The 24,872-nt window shown below is 46.1% G+C and overlaps 1 protein-coding gene across 1 annotated transcript in view; it reads left to right on the top strand.

Moving 5' to 3' along the window:
* The window catches only part of SCFD2 (sec1 family domain containing 2), a 392,912-nt gene that overhangs the window by 359,486 nt on the left and 8,554 nt on the right, over window positions 1-24,872 (top strand). The window contains exons 7-8 of the mRNA XM_070614946.1: window positions 6,721-6,855; window positions 22,070-22,189. Coding sequence (XP_070471047.1) covers window positions 6,721-6,855; window positions 22,070-22,189 — 255 coding nt within the window. The remainder of the gene's footprint in view (window positions 1-6,720; window positions 6,856-22,069; window positions 22,190-24,872) is intronic.

Genomic DNA, 24,872 nt, shown 5'->3' on the forward strand with positions numbered 1-24,872 from the left:
CTCTACATACTTTTGGTTTCATGGGCCCTTTCTTCTCTAAAAATAAAAATGTTAAAAATTATATTGTACAAGTCAATTGGTGTGGAGACAAATATATTAATATTACAGATCAAAACATTATCTTTGACCTGAAAGTTCATTTTTTCCTTTTGATTTTAGAAGAAATTAATACATTTTCACGAGTCCCTAAGAGTCTTGTTGGCCCTAGGCGCTGTGTGTCTGTACCTAATGGATAAGTTGGCTCTGTGGTCATAGCCCCCACTTGGCACCAGTTTGCCCAGGACAGGAACATAGCTCATCATCGGCGAACAGCAGGCATTTTTCTTCTCTGGAGTAGTCTTTGTGACTCTCCATGAAGCAGTCCACATAGCTATCCAGGAGCTACTGAGTTTTGCCCTGAGGTGACAGCTCAGGAGTGAGGGAACTAGACTCACATGGTGGGAGGAGGAGAGCAGGAATCCCCTGGCTTGAAAACCTCATGTCCTATAAGAGCCAGTTTCTCTGGAACAACACCACAGGTATAGTTCCAGTGTCCCTCCGAGGGACGTGCCCATTGACGCAAGAGTCATCATACTCAGAGGAGCCCAAGGCTCTGGCTTTCTATTCAGTGTTTTATAGTTGGCCCAGTCTAATGCAATTTACTAAGCAGGGGTTCTTTTTATCATAAGCAATCTTGCCTGGCTAGAGTTTGACATTCTTCCCTTATCAGGTTTCCAGGGAAACAGAGCTAGAAAGTTAACTAAGGGTCAAATTCTTATGCAGAAGGGAAAAGGGCTTAATAATCCTCTGCCTACGACATGCAACTTACCAGTTGTTAAGGAAATAATTATATTAATGTTTCAATTCAGACTTTATAGTGTGTCTGTGGCAGAAGCAAAATGCTATATGTTCCCCAAACTCCATTTCCTTTTCCTGCTGGGCATAGTTAGATCACATTTTCCAGATTCCCTTGCAGGTAAATATAGGTTTGTGACTAATTCTGAGCAATGAACTATGGGTGGAAGTGATACAGATCACTTTCAGGCTGAGCCTCTAAAATCTCTCTGGAAATCCTTCATACTCTCTCTTTCATCATCTGCGGATGAGATGTACAGGCCTCAATGTGGGATTCCAGTGCCCCAGGGAGTGCGGGAGCCACTCAGTGGCAGGAACTGGGTGTCTGAATGGTTGTCTAGGGCACAGACCCTCTTCTGCCAACATACATAGGATGTGACATAAGCGAGAAATAAATGAATGAATTTGTCTGTTTTTAATTCCTCTCCTTTACCCCCTAAAAGGGGAACTGGCAGAGAATGTTTGATTAGGAAAGTTAAATTGCTGTGGCTAGCCCTCTTAATATTGAGGCAGACTACACGACTAATCTCCCCTCTGGCCCTTCCTCAAAGTATGAGAAAATTCTGAGCAGGGCACTTGGGGAAGACATCTGTCTCCCCTGTCACCACCTTCTTCATGGTCCTTTCTGAGAAGTGGGCAGCTTCTGGCTGAAGAGAGAATTCCGTGACTGTCAGAGGTTTGTCATCCAAGAAGCCACTGCCAAAGCAGTTCATTCCAATCAGACTTCAGTGACATGATCTGGGGGACAAAGCAATCCAAGTAAGTGGCTGAGAGGAAGGAGCCAAAGGTTCCCATTATTAAAACCCTAAATGGAAAAACTAAGAAATGTGTTTGCTGAGGAGTCACGAGACCAGTACTGCTTTGGACCTGAGGATGTCTTTTCCCAAATCGTGCTCTTTAAAGAGACAGTGTTATTTGGTTGTTCTGTGCTGAGCTAGTTTAATAAAGAATTTAGAGGTCTTTTCTATATAATATTTAAGTGGGAAAACCTATCTCTAAATTAAAAATAATCCTTATATCATTTAATGTACTTTTGGCTACAAGCAAAAATAGAAAAAACCCAAACTGGCTAAAACAAGACCGGCAATTTATTGGATCCTATGACTTAAAAGTCCAGAGAAGGGATAGGTTCAAGTGGTGAGGGGCCATTGCTAGGGGGATGCTGGCAGGGACAGCAAATCAACAGGGAGCGGCCGGTTCCTGCTTGCTGTTCCTGCCTTCCCCTCTCCCTTTAGTGTCTGCTATTGGCAGACTCTATCAGACCCAGATGGCAGAGCACCAATGGTTTGCAGAGACCCAGGCCAGCATCACAGAACTGAGTACAGAAGGCAGGGTTTGGAGTTGAGAGACAATAGCTTAATAGTTATCACATCTCTCTATAGAAAATGATATTTCAAAATTGCTGTCATATGAAAACAAAATCATAGAGAATGTAGCCAAGAAATGAGTATTACAGAGGTGTGTCAGGCAGTTAATTAATAAAAGCATTTACGTTATTTTTCTGGATTATGTGATGCGTTTGTTATCTGTTACTTTTCTGTATTTAAATTGTGGTTTCTTTTCTCACTCTAAATATTACCTAAATACCTTAAAAGTAAAATAAAATCAAAAGCATGTACAACCTTCCTCAATAATGTGCAATGATCATAAAGTCCCAAGAACGAAGGTGTTGGGGGCTGGCCCCGTGGCCGAGTGGTTGGGTTCTAGCGCTCCGCTTCGGTGACCCAGGGTTTCGCCAGTTCGGATCCTGGGCATGGACATGACACCGCTCATCAGGCCGTGCTGAGGCCGCATCCCACATGCCACAACTAGAGGCATTCACAACTAGAATATACAACTTTGTACTGGGGGGCTGTGGGGAGAAGAAGGAAAAAGAAGATTGGCAACAGATGTTTGCTCAGGTGCCAATCCTTAAAAAAAAAAAGAATGAAGGTGTTAAGGGAATAGCACTTGCAAATCTCTGCGCACCGCCCAAGGGGAACCCCGGCTCAGTGGGCATTTCCTCTTGGGCGCTTCATTCCCCAGAGCTTAGCTGAAAGTGGGGCAAGGGGGAGAGCGAGATCCCTAACCCCTCCACACTTCCTCTTTTCCCTGTCTCCTCAGTCTACACTGGGGCTGCTGGAACCCTGAGAACAATCCTATGACCACTGGTATACTGTGCCTTGCACAGAGGAGGCACTGAGTGTGGGTTTTAGCTGGATTCCAGAACCACCTTGTTCCTGTGTCTGAGCTCTTGTCAGAATCACTACTCTTGCTTTTCTTGCAGAAGGTGCACCCTGTGGAGAGCAACAACTGTTTTTGTCTTTTGTAGGTTGGGGGGCATACTCTCTCCTCTCTTAAACATGAAAACCTATGTGTATTTCTCTGTGGTCTGCTTCAAGTTATTCTATATAACTGTATATAGGCTAATAAAACAACTGTAAGCTGGAAGGAAGGAATGGCCTTTTATTTCTTTATATTCCCTTCGTGCTTTGTATCAGTTAGAATTTCATTCATTCAGTTGCAAGTAGCAGAGATCTGAAAAATAATGGCTTAAACATACAAGGTTTTGTATTGTCATGTAAAGTGGGTCCTGATTTAGTCTGTCCCTGTTATGGTTATGGTGGTCCCACCAATCATTGCCTGCCAAGGTTCCTTCCAGCCCTCTGCTCCAGCGGCTCTAAAGAATGGCCCTGTCTTCCACAGTGGCTGCTGGAGCTCCAGGCATCACCTCTATGTTCCAGGCAGCAAAACAGAGAAAGGGGAGGAAAGCATACCCTTCCCTTTTAAAGAAGGAGGCTTTAAAAAAAAAAAAAGTCCCACTCCCCTTCTACTTACATCTCATTGTCCAGAACTTAGTTACGTGGTCATGCCCAGCTGCAAGGAACACTGAAGGATGGAGTCTTTTAGCCGATGTGCCTGAGTAAAGATTGGATTCTGTTACTAAGGAAGAAGTAGATGAATATTTGATGATAATGATGATAATGCATAGTGTTGGTCAAAGGACTTCTCCTTGAGGAGCAGTTTAAAGTTTGTTTAAGAGATTAAATGTTCAGAAAGGCTGACATGATAGGAGGGCCCTCCAGACAATTTATTCAGGGAAGAGGTTTTGTAGAATTCAGAGGCCATTCCACATTCCATCACCTTTTTTTTTATCATCGAAAATATTTATTGGATTATTTTATGTTTCCAGAAGTATACCTGTTAATTTTGGAAAATTTGAAAAAAGAAAAAATAATGTCCTCTACTCCCAGAACCTAGAGATAATCCTAGTTAACATTTTGGTATGCTTTACTCCAATCTCTTTCGTGCATAGATAATTTATTAATTTTTAACAAGTAAAAAAAAGATCAGGTGCCAGCCTGGTAGCATAGTGGTTAAGTGTGCGTGCTCCGCTTCAGCAGCCCAGGGTTTGCAGGTTCTCATCCTGGGCGTGGACCTACGCACCACTCATTAGGCCATGCTGAGCTGGCGTCCCATGTGTAAAATAGAGGAAGACTGGCATAGATGTTGGGTCAGGGACAGTCTTCCTCAAGCAAAAAGAAAAAGATTGGCAACAGATGTAAGCTCAGGGCCAATCTTCTGCACCAAAAAAAAAAAAAAAAAAAAAAATCTTGCTGTTTGTAGTGGTGTTTTAACTATATTTTTTCAAAAAGCAGCACACTGGGGCCGGCCCCGTGGCTGAGTGGTTAAGTTCAAGCGCTCCACTTCAGTGGCCCAGGGTTTTGCACGTTCGAATCCTGGGCACAAACATGGCACTACTGATCAAGCCATGCTGAGGCAGCATCCCACATGCCACAACTAGAAGGACCCACAACTGAAAATACACAACTACGTCCTGGGGGGCTTTGGGAGAAAAAGGAAAAATAAAATCTTTTAACAAATAAATAAATAAATAAAAAAACAGTACATTGAAAGGTGTTCCTCTCACCTTTGTCCATTGTCTGGTCCCCCACTCCATGATCACTGCTTATGGCAGTCCCTGTATATCACATCAGAGTTTATTTTTTGCATATTTCAGCAAATATAAACTTCCATATCCCCTTTGGCACATTCTACACAAATGCCAGCCCATCATACCCACTATTCCTTGCTTTTTTCACATACTTTATTCTACACCTTGTTTTGCTGTATCAACACAGTTTCCCTCTTGACTCTCATATCATTGCCTCCTGTGGATGTATCCTATTTATTAAATAGCTCCCTATTGATGGGCACTTGAATTGTTTCCAATCTTTTGCTATTACAAACAATAAACAGCCTTTTATGGGTCTCATTTGCATATATTAGCATATTTAAAGGATAAATTCCTAGAAATGGAATTGCTAGGTCAAATGCATTTGTAATTTTGATGGGTATTGCCAAATTGCTCTCCACATTGATTGTAACAATTTATGCTCCCACCAGCAATATATGAGAGTGTCTGTCTCCCCATGGCCTCATCAAAAGAGTGTGTTTTCAAACCTTTGGGTTTTTCCTGTATGATAAATTTTAAAAATCTATCTTGGTATAGCTTTATTATGAGGAAGATTCACTCATAATTTTTCCTTTTTTTTTTTTTAATTTCTGTCTTATCGGTGTTCCTCACCAGGCCTTCCGTTTCATGAGCGTTCACCTGTGAGACCTCTGGGCCTGCAGTGGTCTGTTTGACTAATAAACATCAGAGGGCTGCACCCTCAGCTGAACAGCTGCTATCTCTCCCTGCTTTTTATCCCTGATAAATGCACCAGTTACATTCTAGCTAAATGATTGTTTATGATTTTGATGCTTTATACCCTGCTTTATTTCTAAGATATTTTAAGTAAGAAAATTAGAATAAAGGGAAAATAAGAGTAAAAAATGACTGTAAGAAAAACAAGATGAAGTCAGGACACCAAATATCCTCAATACTTTCTAGAGGCAGGTCCCAGATTTGGCCAATGCAAAGAGATAAGCAGAGTTCAAGACATCTCAACTGAGCTCGGTCAGAACCTAGGTGTTCTGAGCCTATGATAGAGATTAAACAGATATATTGGGGTAATGGAGAGTGTGTTGAGAAAGACATTCCTTCTTCCTTCACCCTTCACCCTTCACGCTCCTGACTCGGGTACCGTGTGGAACGTGAGCAGCAGAGGCAGCAGCAGGGCTGGGAGAGGAAGGTAGTCCAACTGATGGGAAGGGAAGAAGAGAGGAAGAGCTTGGTTGTAAGGAGAACCAAGGAGAGAGGTGGGGGAATATGCTCAGAAACTTGTCAGAGGCAGCGGCCTCCGAATATTGCCTAAATATGGATAGGTTTAGCACCATTTATCAAACTGTAGTTCTTGCAATTTGATATCAGCTTAATTCTATTGAAATTCTTATAGTACCATGTGCCCTGCTTTCTCTAAGCCCTGACTTTGGTCAGATTCCTTTTCGGCATCTTGGCCTCTGATTCTGGCCAAGTCATGCTTGGAGTTGACCTCCGTAGAGGAAGGAGGGATTGCTTTGGGCTTGGATAGCAACATTGTAAGAAAATATTCAAGTTCCTAGCAGAGGGGAGCATAATTCTAAGAATGTTTAGGAAAAACTGGACCATCTTTATGTCTATATCAAATGATAATACTTTGCTTTTCAGTATACTTCATACATAAAATTGTCTCTTTAAGTTTAGATTGAAAAACTAGTCGTACTATGGTTATAGCTCCAGTAAGAGACATTTGCTTGTAGAAGGAAGTATGAGAAACAAAAAATTGTGCAAGAGTATTGGGGTGAAAATTTACCCAAAAAACCAATGTTGTTATAATTGTCATTTCACACACACAAAATCATAGCCATTGCTTAGTATCAAAATAAACTTGTTTTGCTTCATTTGGTGCAGACAAAGCTATCCTCTCTCCAGACCAACCAAACAAACCCTTTTACTTACAGCACAATATTTTGTCTTTGCAGGCCTCCTATAAGCCATTGCTGAAGCAGGTTGTGGAGGAAATATTTCATCCTGAGAAGCCAGATCCAGTTGATATTGAACACATGTCTTCAGGCCTCACTGATCTCCTTAAAACTGGATTTAGCATGTTCATGAAGGTAAAGTAACTGTGAAAAGGGCATCCTGAGTGTAATGCTCTCTTTGCTGGGCATGAAAATGATGGCACCCCATTAACCCTGGCAAGTATCATGGAAGACAACCTCCGGTATTTTGGCTCTTCTGAAATCAGGTGCAGTCTTTATTGACTTTTCGGGTATAAGCAGCGTGGCCTTCCAGCCTCATACAGTTTCTTTTGACCTAAGCACTATGATTTTTCCTGGTCAGTATGTAAGGACACAAGCTCTCCGGGATAGCACCATTGAAAACTTCCCCTCGTGGCCCACATTTTCACCTAACATGAATCCATGTACTATTCATAGATCTTAGTGATAGTCCTTTGCTCTTAATTCTAGAGCTTATTATGTAGGGCAATAAGTAACTCCGCTCAGTAATATGACTAGCATCACCCCAAAGCCCATTTGAAAATGACTTTTGTTTTGGCCCAGCAGACTCCCAGGTGATAAGTTCTGGAATTTCTCTGGCTAATATCTAGGGTAGGTGAAAATTGCTGAACAGCCTTTGCAAGATGAAAGGAGGAAAAGTATGCAAATATGGTCTATTTTTAACCCACTGTAAAGTTTCTAAATTTAAAAGGATATAAACAAGATTACAGGCTGACTTCTCAGCCTCTGCCAGGATTGCAGTTGTAATAACTCTTGGAAATAACAGAATGTTTTGCCAGCTTCAAAGCATCTTTGAAATCAGGAATTAATCTACACAGAAGATCTGGCCTTTCAAAGTTCAGTAAATGTATATTCCAGGAAAACCAGTCCATTCCAAAAGCCAGAGGATAGAAGCCAGACAATTAGACTCTAAACTAAGCAGTAAACTGGCCGGAGTGGACATGCTGGTCTTCTTCCTGATGGTCCCACTTATCATCAACTTCTGTTGCAACACGTGGCTGCTGTATTTTTCCCCTCTTTTTTTTTTTTTTTTTTAATAACGTAGCACAGATCAATTTCTCCTAAGTGTTCAGGGGCTCCTGTGTTGAATGTAAGCCCAGGGTTGTCCAGCCCTTCCTGATGGCTAGTTTGTATAGAAACTTCTAGGCTGGATGTGGTCTCCCTCCTTCTCCACTTGAGCACCCTTTTCCTTCATTCACAAGCTTAGACTTAGCCCTAAAGAAAGACTGAAATAACAAGCCTGGATTTCAGGCCCTGATCACTGAGGTCTGAGGATGACCCAACAGGCCGTGTGTGCTTTCCCGGTCCGGCTGCTGCATTCGTGGTCTGGCCAAGGGCGTGAGTGGAAGCTCGGACTCGCGTGTCTCTGCTCACTGCACGTGTTTCTAATTTGCGGAGAGCTGTGGTGTAGGCGAGAGGAGGCCCTGACTCACTCTTTGTCATGTTCCATAGAAAGAACTGTTTCTTAACAAAAGGGTCCTGTGACCAAATATGTTTGAGAAACACTGGATTAAAGAGCAAGTTAAATTGCTTCTTTGCTGCCAGACTTCACAGTGCCTTCAACATGCTAACAGACTGGGCGACTGTCAAGGCCTCTGTTGTAAGAGGACTATCCACTTGCATTGTCCAACACTGTTTCACGAATCATGACACATCAGACTTTAAAATGACCCTTTTAAACTATGCAGAGTGTTTTCTGCAGTTCCTCCCATGGTCAGAAGCATGACTGTCCTAGAGTGGACTTTGCCTAGGAAGAAGTCTGGCGCTGTCCTGGAGCAGCCCAGACTGCCATGTTTCTCTCCATTCAACCCCACAGAGTTTGGGCTGTTGAAGAAATGCTCTGGCCCCTTGAGACTGATCTCAAAGGGAGGTTTCCAAGTAATGGGTTTAAGAAAGAGGAATTTGTCTCTCCCATCAGCTGTAGGAATCCATTCCTTAGTGCCCAGCTGCGAGGTCTCTGCTCTCAGTTGCCAGGGGCATCTCATCTGACTGCAGGGGGTGAGGAGAGTCTTTGGGGGCTGGCCGCAGAGCCCTCCCCCTCCCCAGCACCCTGAAGGAGAGCCCTTTTGTTCTGTTTCTACAGGGGCCTCAGTGGCTAGCTCTTCCTACCATTCCATAGAACTCAGCAAGGAATGTCAGCTCTGGGCCATGTGTTCGGGGTTTGAACAAAATTGGAATAAACATAAAGAGAAAGGGCCAGTAGGGCTTTTAGGAACTGTGATTTCCTAAAGAACTACGTCTTCGAGATGGGGGTGAAGCCATCAGGAGAGTGTGCCAGTTTGCATTAAAGCCGATGGAGAGAGGAGGATGCAAGGTGCACGGGGGAGTCTCACATGGCCTTGGCCATTACTGGTCTCCCTGGTGCTGTTTTCCATTGCTTCTCACTACCCAAGTTATTCAGGTCACCTGAGGTCAGTGTGTGCCATGGAGTCAGCCATTCTCATATTAAACCTCACAACAACCCTAGGAGATGGGTCTACCATTACCCCTGCTTTACCCGTGAGGAAATCGAGGCCCAGAAAGGTCAAGCAGTAGATGTGAACTTCCGGAAGGCTGGGATTGGGTCATCCTTTCCTCTATTCTCAGGTGTTTGCAAAGAGCATGCAGGAAGTGGGACACCAGGATTTGTCCCCAGGTCAGTCTTATTCCAAAGCCCATGCTCTTCACCACATTTCTTAGCTCCAGGTGCTACCAGGCATTTTCTTGGAAGTTAAATAGTCATATGTCATTAATTCTTTTCTTCATGATTACTCATTAGCACAGATGCTTTCCCTTTCGAGCATCTACACAGCTCATGAATAAAATCCACCCTGGGCTGGTCGTCAGGACAGCCAACGTGAGGGAGATCTCTCAGGGCTCATCTGCTGGTACCCTGCCTGTTTTTCTGGGACTTCACCCCAGGACTCGTCGGCAGTGCACCACCCCACCCAGGAGAAGAAATTGGTGCACTGGCATTGAGTTGCCTCTACGCATTGCATCTTCATTCTGTATGAGCAACCAACAGTCATTGCTTTCTTGCCACTTACTGCCCTGCTCTTTGCCTCTGGGATCTGCTTCCTCCACTTCTCACTCAAGACCCACTGGTGCTGAGCCCCAAAGAAACAAAAAGACAGAGCCTGATGAAATAAAGACATCCTTCCTGTGCTTAGGGTACCATCGTACAAATGGGAGAGTTTGAGAGCTGGAAGGGGAGCTGAGCTGCTAGTCTGTCCCCGCCCTGTCTTTGGACTCACAGATGGTACCACAGACGACGTTGGCTTAAGTCACCAGAAGCAGTATCGGTAGGCTTTGCAGGGAGGAAGGTGGATTGGGAAGCCAGCGAGAGATGCGTCTGGAAATAGAGCCAGCAGACCTTCCCACAGGATGTGATGTGGACACCCCACAGCAGGTAATAGAAAGACCGTAGGAAGGGATTCCTGAGGCCCCACGTGTCTTCCTCAGGGCCCTACACCTTTCGCACACGCTTCTGTGGCTGCACTTATACGTTGTTTTGTAATTATACGTGTTAGAAACACTAGTATGGAAAAAGATACTAACTGCACAATTTGATCTGCACGTTAGTGGATCAGGATATCAATTCAATAGATTATAATCAGCAATTTTTAATGAAAAAGAATAGAACAGCCTAGCAAGGTGAAACTGCATCTACCAAGGTGGAATGAAACAACCCAGTTACACACATATACACCTGTGTGATTTCAATGTATTTCTTGCTATGGGTCACAGTCAAAAGAATGTGAGGGGCCGGCCCAGTGGTGCAGCAGTTAAGTGCACACGTTCCACTTCAGCAGCCCAGGGTTCGCCAGTTTGGATCCTGGGTGCAGACATGGCACCACTTGGCAAGCCATGCTGTGGTAGGCGTCCCACATATAAAGTAGAGGAAGATGGGCACGGATGTTATTAGCTCAGGGCCAGTCTTCCTCAGTAAAAAGAGGAGGATTGGCAGTAGATGTTAGCTCAGGGCTAATCTTCCTCAAAAAAAAAAAAAAAAGCAAAGAATGTGAACACTCTGGCTTTGAAAATGAGAGCTGATCTAGTTCTTACTCTATTCTGCATCCTCAGCGCTTGGCACCGCTGTAGGCCTTACAGACCGTAGACACTCATTAAAGGTTGAGAGGGTGGTCACAGTGGACCTGTTAGAACGCTCATTCAGAAAGCAGCACGGCTTCAAGTCATTGGTTTGTCTAACTTAATTGCCCTTAAACCAAAAGCTACGTTTCAGCAACTTCATAAGGGACAGAAGATAGCAGCTCCATCAGTCAGCTCCAGTGACCCTCAAAGGAGTCCTTGACCCTCCTTTCCAGTGGCCACTAAGCTACGTGAGGCTGGTCATTGTTTTGTCGTTATGTAACCCCGAAGAGGCAGCAGCCCAGCCACTCCCACTCGCCACCCAGCCTTGATGTGGGGGGAGACGGACGCCGGCCGGCTGCCGCCTCTGTCAAAGAAGCCTGGCGATGTCTTCTGTCCAAACAGACAGCGTGGAATCTGTCTCTTCCAACTTTGTCTCTCTGGAGAACAGAACAGAAGCAGAGGGGCTGATTTTGTAGTGTGAGAACTCAAAGGAGTCAAGAGGAGAAATGTCTTACCAGATTGGTTAGATAGCAGGACGAGTGTTACCAGGGCAGACTTGAGGATCGCTTTTCTGCTTAACATCTCTAATTTTTTGTTTGGTTTTGTAAATAATAGAAGTCCATCTAGTTTATGCTGTCTAACAGCAGTCACTTCATTCTACTGCTTAGAATGTTTACTTACAAGGGGCAACAGAGAGTAGTGCTAACACATGCAGAGTCAGACTGTCTGGGTTAGGACTTGAGCTCTACCACTCCCTAGCTGTGTGACCTTGGGCACATCATTTAAGCTCTCTGTGCCTAAGTTTTGCCTGAGTTTCCTCATGTGTGAAATGGGGATAATAATAGTATCCACTTATAGGGTTGTTATGAGAATTAAAGGACTCAATATATGCCGTTACAAAAGAAAATTCACCTGAGTAAATCTGAAGCTCTAATTGGCTTTATTCAGCACTTGATGAGTTGGGCAGCATCCCTTCTAGCAGGCAGAAAGGAGCTCCAAAGAGCTACAGAAAGGGGCAGGTTTTTACAGGCAGAGAGTAGGTGGGACAAGGAAGTCCTAAAGAGAACAAAGGATTATTTCAGACAAGGTCACCTTCCTTTGGAGGATGAAAGGGGGCTGTCAGGTGCATGACTTCACTAGCACGGACCAGGAAACTCCAGACTGACCGGTTAAGATCTCATTCCTGGGGAAGGTGGGAACTGCACTTAGGTTAGGAGTTAAGTCTTGGTTTGCTGATGTGGGGCTTAGCGCAAGTGACTCCATTTGGGGCCTGTTCTTTCTTTTCAACAATACAGAGCACCCAGAACAGTGCCTGGCCTACAGTAAGTGCTACATAAGTATTTGCTGTTCTTATTTTTATGAGTTTGTGATCCCAACCAGACTGACTCTCGAGAAAAGAACCCCCCTGAGTATCTTTGTATCCCTGTCCATAGCCACTGCTTGGGTTTTTGGTACTTTCAGACTAACTGCTGAGTGAACAGGTGAATCCCCTAGAGGAGGATAGACACCTAAGCATTTCATATTTCACTACTGATTTGCTCTTGCCAGAGACACATGGAGTTCTGAGTGTTCTTTTTGTTGTGCCTATGGCAAGCCATCCTTATAAGGCTGCGATGTGTTTTTCTAGACCTTTTTCTTCTCCACCGTGAGTCCAACGTGTTGATCTCCTCAGTCTTGGGGGCTGTAGACTGCCCCTCCTAGGGCAAGCTGTAGGGAGCTGGTGAAATTCTGTATTTGTGCCACGACAAGATGGTTCAAGGGAATAGAAGCCAGCAGGACTAGATTCTGGCCACCCAGGACACAGGGGCAGAAGCCCAAAACAACCCCGCCCTGGCTCTGCCAGGAACACTCCAGAAGCACGGTCTCCATGTGCTGGGAGAGAGCAAGTGCTCATGGCGGCTGCTGCCCCTCTCAGCCTCGGAGCTGTAGAGAACGGAGGCCTCCGCCCCAGACACTTGGAAGTGGATCACAGAATCAATCTTATTTACGTGAATGTCCGCAGACGGTGAAAGTTAGGAAACATACCTGTGTGTCTAAGATTTTCATCATCAAGCAAATCCTCGGTGAGAGGGAAGTCAAAGCAGCTGGATTTTGCCCTTACTCGAGTCAGAACCTCACGCGCGTCATCCTGCAGCTTGTTAAAATCACTTTCTTTACATTGCTGTAGCATGCTTTCCTGTATGACTCAGACCGTCTAGAGAGGGCTTTCATCCCCCCAGCCCGTTCTGATTATCTATTACCGCATACGAAGCTGTCCCAAAACACTGGCTTAAAATAATATTGGTCATTTACTTTGTTCATGAGTCTGTACTCTGAGCCGAACTCAACAGGGAGGGGTTCACCGCCAAGAATGCGCACTCGCGTGATCAGCAAGTTGATGCCGACCGTCAGCTGCTAGCTCAGCTCGGCCTGGGAGCCGAAGGACTCAGTTCCTTTCCACACAGGCCTCTCCATGTGGCCAGGGCTTCCTCACGGCATGGTGGCTGGTTCCAAGGGGAAGCATCAGAGAGATCAGATCTTCAGTCAGAGAGAGAGCCAGGTGGAAGCCTTAAAAGTCACGCAGCATCCCTCCCAGGGTGCTTTATTTGTTGAGGTGGTCACAAATGCCCGCTCAGGTTCAAGGGGAGGGGACATACTTTCCTCCTCTTGAACAGGGAGCAAGAGCACGAGGAGCAGAAAATATTGTTGTGGCCACTTTTGGAAAATACAGTCTGCCCTCCACCTAAATATCCGTTTGGCTGTCTAGCCCGTCACGGACAGTGTTGGGCCGATTCTAAGAGTTTTCCTTCCAATCTAAAGGACAGAAAATTCACTTATGCATCTGACCTAGATTCAAAATAAGTGAGCCATGAAAGGCTTTGGTAATGAAAGGCCTGCCTTCTATTTGCCCACCATCTTTTTTAATAATATGATCTCAAAAAAAAAGCAAAAACACTTCCTGAGTGACAAGAAGCGGAGCCGCAGGACTTTGCTCTCTCAAGTTCGCTCCCTCGAGCCCTGTAAGGTAAAGCAGACAAGCTGGGGAGAAGAGTGAGCGTGCCCACGAGATCATTCTTCCTGCGGTTCCGAGAAAGTGTTTCCAATCAGCTCAGTGCACTCCTCAACCAGAGGATAGATTTTGTGTTTAGCCACATAAAGCTGTCAGCTTCCAAGGGCAGTGCCCTGGGGTGGGGGGGAGGGGTATCAAACTGGGGATAAGCAGCTTTGGCAGAAGCTGACATTCTTCAAACAGCCAAGTCTTCTCTCCAGATGCTTGTGCACAGAGCACCTTGATGTCCTTAGAGGAAAGATGGATAGTGATCTAATAAATAAATCGAAACATACCTTACCCCTCTCCCTATAACGTTAATTTAATTTAAAACTAGCATGTCTAATAGGCAGCACTTTTAAAATGCGTTTCTGGAATTTGTGGTTTGGATTTCAGTCTCCTGAAAATAATGTATTTTATATCTGCTCCATGTGTTTGGACCCCAACTTGTTTTGACTAAAGGACATGATTTGTGAAGATGCTTTCTCTGCTGGAATTGGCATGAGAAGGGTGGGTTTTATCTAACGAAATTGCGTGAGGCCCTTTTAACTCCTTTTATGTGTATTTTCTGAGAAGTTTTTTTTGTTCCATTTCTTATATGGCCATGCTTAATTGGAAAAAATATAAAAGATTTATGAAAAAGACTCCAAGAGATGGAATGCTTGCCTCTAGGCCCTCTATTTGAGTTGACGTGAGAGCGCCATTGCCTTAGAGAGCCGGAGAAAAAGTTGCACAAGGAGAGATGAACAACTGCTTGGGCAGGCCCTGAACCGCCGGCGGTGGTAGCATCGGAGGCGATGATAGCTGAAACTCTTTCAGTTGCAATTAAGATGCCAACAAATTGTGCTAATTTAATCAAAGAAAGGATTATTAATTGTGAGGGCCAACGGGTGTCTCAGGAAGCCCAAGGGCAGCAATGTGGTCGGCCTCAGGAAGGATTGGGCCTGAGAAATGGAAGCAGTCAGGAAACCAGACAGTTCTTTGAGGCTCCCTCTGGCCTGCAGAGGATGCCAAGAACAGTGGGCAGCATAGTGTAGGCACTCAATACAGACGAGCTGAGTGAAGGGCTGGGGAGCTCTGCCACAGCCTTTGGTTCTTCTTGAACACTCAGCTTCGACTGAGCCTCGTCTGTCTTAGATGGAGTCTTAATTCCCAGGGAAGGGTCCTGAGTTGGCCCAGCCTGGGTCAGGGATCCATTCTTGGACCATACAACCGTGGTCGCCGAGCAGAATCACACTGTAACTACACGGTGCCAGGAGCCCACCCATGACCACAGGCGTAGGGGAGACTGTTCACATGTGGGCTGGACAGACACCTGCAGAGGCATCTAGTCCGGCTCCTCATTGTTTACATAAGAAAAGCGAGACTCAGAGAGATGAACTGTTGGCTTAGGTCCCTTATACTTAATGGCATTTCTGACGAGAGGAAAACCTCTTGGCATTTGCTTTTGTTGATTAAATCAGGACACGTTCCGGAATTTCTATTTGCAGCACTATTTATAATCATAGTTTATATTCTCTTCTTAATTATGCCCCATACGATGAGGTAGGGTTTGATTTTTGTCTAAGATTAGCTAAATATGATCCATAAGTTCTAGTGAGATGGACTTTGGTAGGAATTATTAAACAAAAACTTGGTTTTGGCAGTCTACGGACTTTGTCTGCCTGTGAGCAATTATTGAGAGCTTCTTTCGTGTGCTCCTCCCTGTTGTAGGTAAGGAAACTATAGAGACAAACTAGATACCCTACCTGCCTTGGCTAGCTTACGTTGTGCAGCTTACAGTTTATTAGGGAGACAGACAAGAAAATTGAGGATTGCAGGGAGGAGAGATAAATGGTGTGCCAGATGGGATATGAGGGCACAGAGAAGGAGGAGCTCAGTCAGAGAGTCAGAGAAAGCTTCCCAGAGGAGTTGAACGTTGTCAGAGCAGTAGGAGTTAGGAACAAAGTGACGAAATGCCATGGTACATCGAAGGAATTACAGGCAGTTCCAAATGGCTGGAGCTAAGAGTAGCATGTAGCGGGTGAAGCAAAATGAAGACAGAGAGATAAGCAGAAGCTTATCTCAAAGGGCTAGAGGATTGAAATTTGACCAAAAAGAAAGAGGTGCCATTGAATGTTTTTTAGGGATATATAACCAGTTTATAATTTGTGAAGATCGCCCTGGCAGCAGTGAAAGAGGGGAATATGAGGCTGGACGGGCATCAGGTTGGAGAGGGAAGGTGAGAAGATGAGAGTGCGAGCTCAGGTAGGACGAGAGGAGGGCAGGACTGGGTACTGACTGTATGAGGAAATGAATGAGAGGATGTTGTCTAGGGTCATTTGCCTGGACTCAGATGACTGGATGGACACTGTTAACATTCTCTCTGGCTGGGAAACAGGAATGGAGAAGAAGAAAATTTGCATTTTAGGATTTAGCTTTGTAGCTCAACGGAGCCTGGGCCGACAGTAGCAATCTATGGCTACTGCCATGTATGAGGCATGAACCGTGGACGGGGATGGGGTCACCCAGGAAAGCGGATTGGGACAAGAGCAGGGGTTAGAGGCCCAAGCAGTCAAGAAGGCAGCGTGTAATGGAGCAGATGGAGCAAGAGGAGCCCGCTAAGAGTCCAGGGAGGAAGGAGAGAAACTGAGAGGGCTTAGAAAGTGGAGGGCATGGAGGGAAGTTTCCAGAAGAGGAAGCCATCCACTGGAGCAAATGTGGCAAGGAGGTCAAGCCAAACAGCAGAAACCTCTGGCAGCATGGAAACCTTCTGCAATGTGATTAAATGAGTGAGTCCCATGAGGATGCTGGTAATTGGCTGATGTTGCTAAAGAACTAAAAGTACAGAGTTTTAGGAGATGAAAGCTAGTAAAAGTGCTTTCAGTTGGAGGGATCTGTTTATAAATGGGGGTGTGGAATGCATCTCACCCTGCAGTGAGAGAGACAGGCTTTAATCTCAACCCTGCAGCTCACTGATTGGCAGACTTTGGACAAGCTTCGTCACCCCTTCAGCCTCACGGTCTCTGTCTGTAAAGTGGAGCCTCCGCCTAGGGCGTGGCTTCTAAGGATGCAGGAAGCAATGCTTGCCCTACCCCCCACTTTATTTTCCTCCATAGCACTTACCACCTTCCCCCCTTGCCATTCACTTCTTTATTGTGTCCTTCTCCCCGACTGAAATATAAGTGCTATGACAGCAGGGATTCCTCTCTGGTCCATTCACCGCTGAATCCCTGATGCCTGGAGCAGTGTCTGGCCCACAGTAGTTGCTCAATAAATAATTGTTGAATGGCTGAATGGATGAGTGAAAAGCACAGTGCTAGACCTGAAGTGTCCCGTGGCAGTGGCAGTGCTCTTACTAATTCCTGCTAGGAGAAAAGCCATTACCAAGTCATCTTCCAAGGCAGCATGGCTGTTCTCAGGGCCTCCTGCCCTTCAGGCCAAAGCTCCTGTTGCACTTTGCTGCCCATTGTTGGAGACTGGGGACCTGACCTTTCCTGCCCGTCATCGGAAAATGGGGACCTGACCCTTGCCCGTGCTGGGGACAAGTGAGTCACACAGAAAGAGAAACTGGGTGGAGGAGAATCAGCAGCAGGATTCCCAGAACTCCTAGAGACCTCCAGAGAAACCGGAAGCAGCTGAAACCCTTCTCATGGAAACCAATCAGGACATCAAAGAGCGCTCTCAGGGCCCACAGCTACGGAGGTTTTGGCAGCCTCTGCTTCAAAGGCTGGGATGGGTGGTGGAGAGAAACTGTCTTCTCTGACCAGAACTGCTGTCTTAAAATCACAGCCTGCGAAGGTTTGGAAAGTGAAGAAAGAGAGTGAGTCTGATGTGCTGTATTAATCTGTGCATTTGCGATGGCAGCAATGATTCTTACATCTCATCTTTAAAGAACCTTACACCCTGAGCTCGCATACAAACGGGACTCAGCCGTGTGTGGCTGATTATAAGGAATGTGTTATTCTGATGGAAAAGACTGAAAAGACTCCATTTCCCAATAGCCTGCCGACCTGACAGGATCTAAAAGGAAAGTCTGGTATCAAAACTTAAATCTAAACAGAAACCAAAATAGTAAACAGCAACATGCATTAACGGGACCCGTTTATTTGCACCAAAACCAACATTCCCTCAGCTCCTTAGCTGCAGGGTATTGTTCTTTGTTGTTGCTGTTCATGACGTTTTTCCTTTTCATCTTTCAATACATCCTTCCAAGATTCTCGCAATGTACTTCAGAGTCCAGACTCTCTTATGGAAAGCATATGTCTTTGGGAACATACTGTACCTCTTAAATTCTGGAGCCAGTTGTATTTCTGTCCCAGGATTACGTGAGAAACAATAGTTTGTAGGGCTGGTACTTACTCAGCCGGGAAGAACCAGACATAAAGCAGAGAGAGTTTCTAAAAGATCTCAAAGAAAAGAAGGGCATTTCCATTTACCCTGTGGATCTCATTCATTCATTCATTCATTCATTTTATTCATGCAACACTTGCTGAAAGTTTACCATAAACTAGGTCTAAGATCAGAGCCAAAAATACCAAGATAAAGATGGTCAGTCCCTACCTCCAGTAGCTTGCTCTCTAGGAGAAGAGACAGGCAGGTATATCAAGGTAGCAGTCCCGTTTGACAAGGCCAGGGCAGAGCATCTATCAGATTTGGGTCATGGCGCAGGAGTTGAAAGATGATCAAGGAGAACCTTTTAGAGAAGAGGATGCTTTTTAAAGCCAGTAAGAGGGAAGGAGGTAAAGAAGGGGAAGCAAAAGTACTTTATGCACAGGAAACTATGTATGCTACATAAAACAACATGATGCAGACAGTACTCCAACTGCAATGTCGTGGACACAGACAGGTGCCAAAACCCACTGGTATGGTCCCAACAAATTCCTGCAGGCTGCAGATCTTTCCTACTAATATGGAAAAGTCTCCAAGGCATATATTTGAGTGAAAGAAGCAAAGTATAATGTCGAGTCTTTGCAGTCAAGATGGTAGTCACAGTTGGCCATGTAGTGACAGGAGCAGGGCATGAGAAGGACTCCAGGGTACTGGCTTTCTGCTTCTTTCTGTCCTGGGTGCTGGTCACACAGGTTTGTTTACTTTGTGAAAATAAATTGAGCTGAACACTTGTGATAAATGTACTTTTCAGTGTGTATATTCAATAAAATGTCATATGGTGAGCAAAACATTCCAGAAAAACAAATACCATGCATTAAGGCCTGGCTCAAGTCATTATGAATGGCTCCAGCAAACAGTGTGTGTAGAGGAGGTGAAAATAGAGGCATACAGCAGAGCCACAGTAGGGGAGCCTTATATACTCACTTAAGGAATCTGAGCTTTATCCTCAGAGCTAGGAGACTCTCCAGGGAGAAAGTGAGCATGTGATGGAGTGGAGGGCTGTTTAAGAGTGTAGCCTCTGGAGTTTGGTCCCTGGGTGATTTAGTCACCATGTGTAAACTTCAATTTCTTCATCTGCAAAATACATCAATGATTGTATTTTCCTCCTAAGGATTTTCAAGAATTGAATAAGATGGTGCACAAAAATATTTAGTATACTGCTCAATAATAAATACTTGCATTTTAGAGAGCTTACTCAGGCAGGAATGAGGAGAATGGATGGGGGATGGCCAGACCAGGGACACAGACACAAAGTAGAAGGCAGTGGCAGTAACCTGCTGAAGAAGAAATGAGAGCCTGACCAGAACAGGGACAGTGGGAATAAAGGAGAGATCAATAAAATATGAAGGGACAGAATTAACAGGACTTGGTCTGAGAGAGGAAAGAGACAGCAAAGTCTAAGATGACTCTCAGGTGACTGTGAAGGTGGTGATGCTCTTAGAAAGTCAAGAGAAGGAATAGACTTGAGGAGAAGATCATGCATCAAATTTGAAACCTGTTGGGTTTAAGGATCCTGAGAGGCATCCGGGTACAGATGTCCACAGGAACTCAATAGAGATGTTTGAGCTAAATTACATAGATTTGGGAAGTATATAAAAGATTCTTGAAGGCATGTGAGTAGGTGAGTAGATGAAGGGATATGAGGTCCTTCAGAGATGATGTGTCAAGTGAGAAGAGCAAGGGGCCAAAAGGAGCCCTCAGTAGCATCAACTCTTAAAGGGGCAGACCAAGAAGGGAACCTATAAAGAAATTTGAGAAGAAACCATCAGGAAGATAGAAGGAACAACAAAAAAGTTATTGTGGTAGCCAAGAAGGGTGTCATCAATGGTGACAAATGCCCTAGAAATGACCAGTGAAATGGAGACAAAGAAGTGTCCTGGCCATTGTTGACTTCAGTGAGACAAAATCCAGGGGGATAGTGAGACCAAAGCAAGATTGTCATGGCTGTATGGTACGTGGAGTGGAAGCAAGCAGTCAACAAATGCAGTCAAGGGTAGGAGAGTTACAGGGCAGGAAGCTAGAGGAGGGCGAGGAGTCAAGGCTCTTTTGCTGAAGATCAAAAATTTTGGGGCTGGCCCCGTGGCCGAGTGGTTAAGTTCACGTGCTCCGCTGCAGGTGGCCCAGTGTTTTGTCAGTTCAAATCCTGGGCGCGCACATGGCACTGCTCATTAAACCACGCTGAGGCAGCGTCCCACGTGCCACAACTAGAAGGACCCATACGTAAAATATACAGCTATGTACGGGGGTCTTTGGGGAGTAAAAGGAAAAAAAAATAAAATCTTATTAAAAAAAGAAGTTTTGTAACTTTTTCCATTATTCACCACCACCCATTTTGAAAAAGTTTAGATCTTTCTCTCTTTTTCTTTCTTTCTTTCTTTCTCTCTCTGTCTCTCTCTCTCCTCCTCTCTCCCTGTCTCCCTGCTCCCCCTTCCTTCCTTCCTTTCCACTCTGAGTTTCCTCTCTAGTAGCCAAGGAGTAATTTATGTAACTGGAAACACTTAATGTATTACCTTTTTAAATGTTTTTAAAATAAGATGTTGAAAAGTGGGTATATTCAGGCAAGGAAGCCAAAAGAACACAGTTGCGAAAGGAGTTGGAGCAGAGGTAAGAGAAAGGGCTTCTTCTCGGCCTGCTGCCCCACCCCACTGTTCCTGGGAACTGTCCACGGCCAGAAGGTGGTTTGTGCATTAGTGTGAATGAGTGCATACACTCACCTACCCTCGTGTTGCTGGAGTCAAGCCTGTTTCTCCCACCTCTGGCTCCAGGGGCCATGGGTGCAGTTGCCAACATCCTTCCTGTAGTGACTCCATGCTTGCTCTGTCCTGGCGGGGCCTCCAGCCTCCTCCACCCAGCCGGTGACTGCTTGCCTCCAGAACGTAGCTCACACCACTTCGCCTGCCCTCTCCTCACCAAACCAACTCTGGCTTCCAGCTAGAGCTCAAAACACAGTGTCTTCAGGAACCCCCTCCTGTCCCCTTTAGTTAGCCAGTAAGTCAACATTTGTTCATTTTGCATTTCCTGAGGGGTACTGTGAGTCATTCTCATTTTAGTTTATAATATTCTTTGCCTCATTGGTGAAATCATAAAGTATCAGGAGGAATTCTCCACAGCCTCTAGTAGAACACTCCACACACAGTAGGCCCTCAGCTAAGGCTGGTGTGCAGAAGGTGAAGGCATGAAGTCTGGGCAAGACTGTAAGCTCCTCGAGGGTAGGCCTAGTCTCTTGCATCTTTTTCACTCCCTCCTCTTCCCTAGGACTTTGACTATCCAGTCCACAGACATTTCTTGAGTACCTACTATGTGCCAGAAACCACACTAGGTGAGCTGGGAATTCAGCAGCGAACCAGGCAGATGAGATCACCGCCTCATCGAGCTTATGTTCTAGTAGGGGAGACAGCCAACAAGGAAGCAAACAAACAAACAAATATGATAAGCACAGGCTGTGGCAAGTGCTTTGAGGGAAATAAACGGAGCTATGTAACAAAGAAGGGGCACGTTTCTGCTGAGACCTGAAGGCTGGTAAGGAAGATATAGTTGCCCCTCAGCCTTCTCTTGTGATTTAATAGCCCCTACTCCTTTAACTTTTCTTTCAATAGAATATTTATTTAAAGGGATGTAATAAGGTGACATGTTATGCATTTTCCTCGTCAATGGATCCATAAACCGCTACCACATCTTATCCCTAACAAATCCTGGTCTCTGTAAAGGTTATGTATCTCACCTGCATTATGGGGATAGCAGCCCTGGGGTCCCCGTGGAGGTGCAGTGGAGATGGTGCCCAGCTGCACAGTGCCCTGCATGATGCCATCTGTCTGACAATGGCGGGTGTCTGTTTTGCAGGTGAGCCGGCCTCATCCCAGCGACCACCCTCTCCTGATCTTCTTCGTAGTGGGTGGGGTCACAGTCTCTGAAGCCAAAATGATCAAAGACCTTGTGCCGTCGCTGAAGCCAGGAACCCAGGTACTGAGTCCTCGGTGAATAAGAATCCTGAGGCAAGAGTGGGAAGGGCGGGCGAGGGCCCTTCATGGGCTTCTCAGTGCTCCCCATCTCCATCCTGCCTCCTCATCTCCACCCTGCCTCCCTCCTCCCCCACCTGGTCCTGCCCATGTCACATTCTCCATCTGTCTGCCCTCCTCCTGGGGGGGTGGAGGGAGAAGAGCTCCCCTTTTACAGTCCTCTCCTGCCTCTGGGCTTCAAGGGCTAAGATCCTATTGTCCCTATTCCTGAAAGGCATATATTCTCTGGTGTCCCATCAGCACTTAATTACTCAAGAGTTTTCACTGCTTTCCAGGCTCCAGATAATTGAGGGTGACTCCCGGGGACCACCTCCCCACTGTGACAGTTAGAGGACAGAGCTGGAGGAGTTTGGGAGGGGCATTGTCAAGACAATGACAAGTGAAGAATCTTTCTCCTCTATAGACCCACCAGGTCTCATCTCGCTCTCCGAATAAGTGGACCAATGGTTAAGAACACAGACCTCTTGATGTTACAGGCCTGGTTCAACTCTTACCCCTGCTTGTTACTAGCCAGGTGATCTGCGAGAGGAAATGTGAGATCTCAGTTTTCTTGCTTAGGAACTGGGGCTGGGGTGGCTGAGTCTTAGATCAGGGGAGAGAATGTGCTTCTCAACACAGCGCCTGGCACACAGCCCTCAGTAATTGGTGGCTATGGTTATTAGTGACCGTTTCTGAGCAGTCGCCACCCTGCTCTGCAGGAGGGGCTGTGGCTCCTGGCATGAGGCGGAGGAGACCAGGAGAGAGACCTCAGGAGGAGGAGCTGCCTGCTTCTGGAAGCTCTCGCCTGGCGGGCGAAGCAGGGCCTGTAACTCAGGATGGCTGAAAATCCTCGCCTTCGTGGGTTCCCCAAAACAGGCCCTGAGACAGGGATGTGAGAGCAGGTAGTTTACCTGGGAGGTGATCCCAAGGAGCAGAGGTGAGGGAATCAGAAAAGAGAGGCGGTGGAGGGAGAAAAGCCAGAGAAGAGGGCATCGTTGGGCTGGTTACCACTTGGGTGACTGAGGCTCTGTCTTCTGGGGGCCCCGAGGAGCCAGGTATTACATGCCTCAGAATTGTCCCGCCAGAGGACAGGGAGCCTGGGACATCTTCCCATTGCCTCTCACCTCATCACCCTTCTGTCAAGACTTGCCCCTGGGGCCTTATCTTCAGCTTTTGCCGCCTCTGCTTGCAGCTGAGAACTTCCTATGGTTTGGAGAAAGCAAAACAGACACAAGTGCAGTGCTTCAGGTAGGACGCTGGCCCATGCAGGGCGCTGTCCACACAGCTGCACAGAGCCCAGGTGGTATTCCAGCCCAGGCCTGGCTGCGGGGCTGCTGGGGCCTTTCTCTCCCACCTCCACCTACTACTGGATATGTCCACTCAGCCAGCCAAGGGAGCCCCCATTCTGGCCTTCTGTGAAGTCCTGCCTGCTGTGTCAGGCCCTTCCTGCATCTCTGCTGGCATCCCAAATCTGAACTCTGACTGCTTCCTGTTTGCTGGCATAGTATCCTCACGCAAACATGAATTCCTTGAGGACAAAGGCCGGGGCTTCCCAGGCCTAGCACATGGCAGGAGCAGTCTGACCGCTGACTGCAGGAGAGCTGGCTTGGTGGTGGAGTGGCTGGGCCACCTGGTGAAGCAGAGAGGCCTGGGCCCTGTTGGTCTCCAGACACCCTCCTGAGGAATGGGGCCCAGTATCTAGGGAGCTACAGGAGGTTCTTGAGCAGGGAAGTGACCGGTCATTGGCCGTGACCATTTCTACTGTTACCATCACCTGTCATGGTCATAGCTGGTGAAATTTCTAATAAAGTGGTGAGTTCTGCCTTATTGAACACCCTCTCTGTCAGCAGTGTTAAGAATCTGTTTAGTGAGTGATTGCCTTTTTGAGCAAGACATTTTTTTTTATTTTTATTGGAGGGCACACTTCTCACTGCCCCTAACATGGCGAACCAAATTCTTAGCTCTTCAGAACAGTGATGGTTGTAACAGCCTGACAGACATGTTAATCCTCACTCTAAAAGGATAAAATGCAGACATTTTCAAAGTCGTGTGACCTGAGTTTGACAACAGAGCCCTGGAATCTGCAGTGGCTTTGATGCAATCTGACCCTGTGCTCAGTCATCTGCAGAGAGAACTTCGCAAAGAATTTCGGGCTTAAGGAGCAGCCTTGACTGCTACTTGTCCTTTGTGCAAAAAGTCCCCCTGAAGAGTTAACAGGCCCTCGGAGGATTCTGAAGAGGAGTGATTTATCAGAGTGCCCTTCATCTCCACGGTTTTGAAAGGAGGTGGATTATCTGGGTGTTTGCTGGAGTGACACCTGCTGAGGCGGGGCTCCTTCCTCAGACCTCAGCAGCCTCGCAGCTGCCCTGGCCTGCAGCTGACTGCCCAGATCTGAGACAGGCCCAGCTTCCTGCTGTGTGCGGTGGAAGGTAGGCCTTGCTGCTCTGGCTACACAGGAAATGGCATGCATACGAGTTCCATTATCTGCTTAGACTCAGACTTCCACTGGAAGACTCAGGTGAACTAATTGAAGGGGTGGGTTCTACCGCATCTATGCACCAACAGACCCTCAAAGACGTGCTGGCAACCAAGAGAGTAACTCTGACTTGATCGTCAAACTAAACAGTGATAATACGCATACCTGATAT

Source organism: Equus przewalskii, chromosome 3, assembly GCF_037783145.1.
Source record: "Equus przewalskii isolate Varuska chromosome 3, EquPr2, whole genome shotgun sequence".
NCBI classification, from domain to species: Eukaryota; Metazoa; Chordata; class Mammalia; order Perissodactyla; family Equidae; genus Equus; species Equus przewalskii.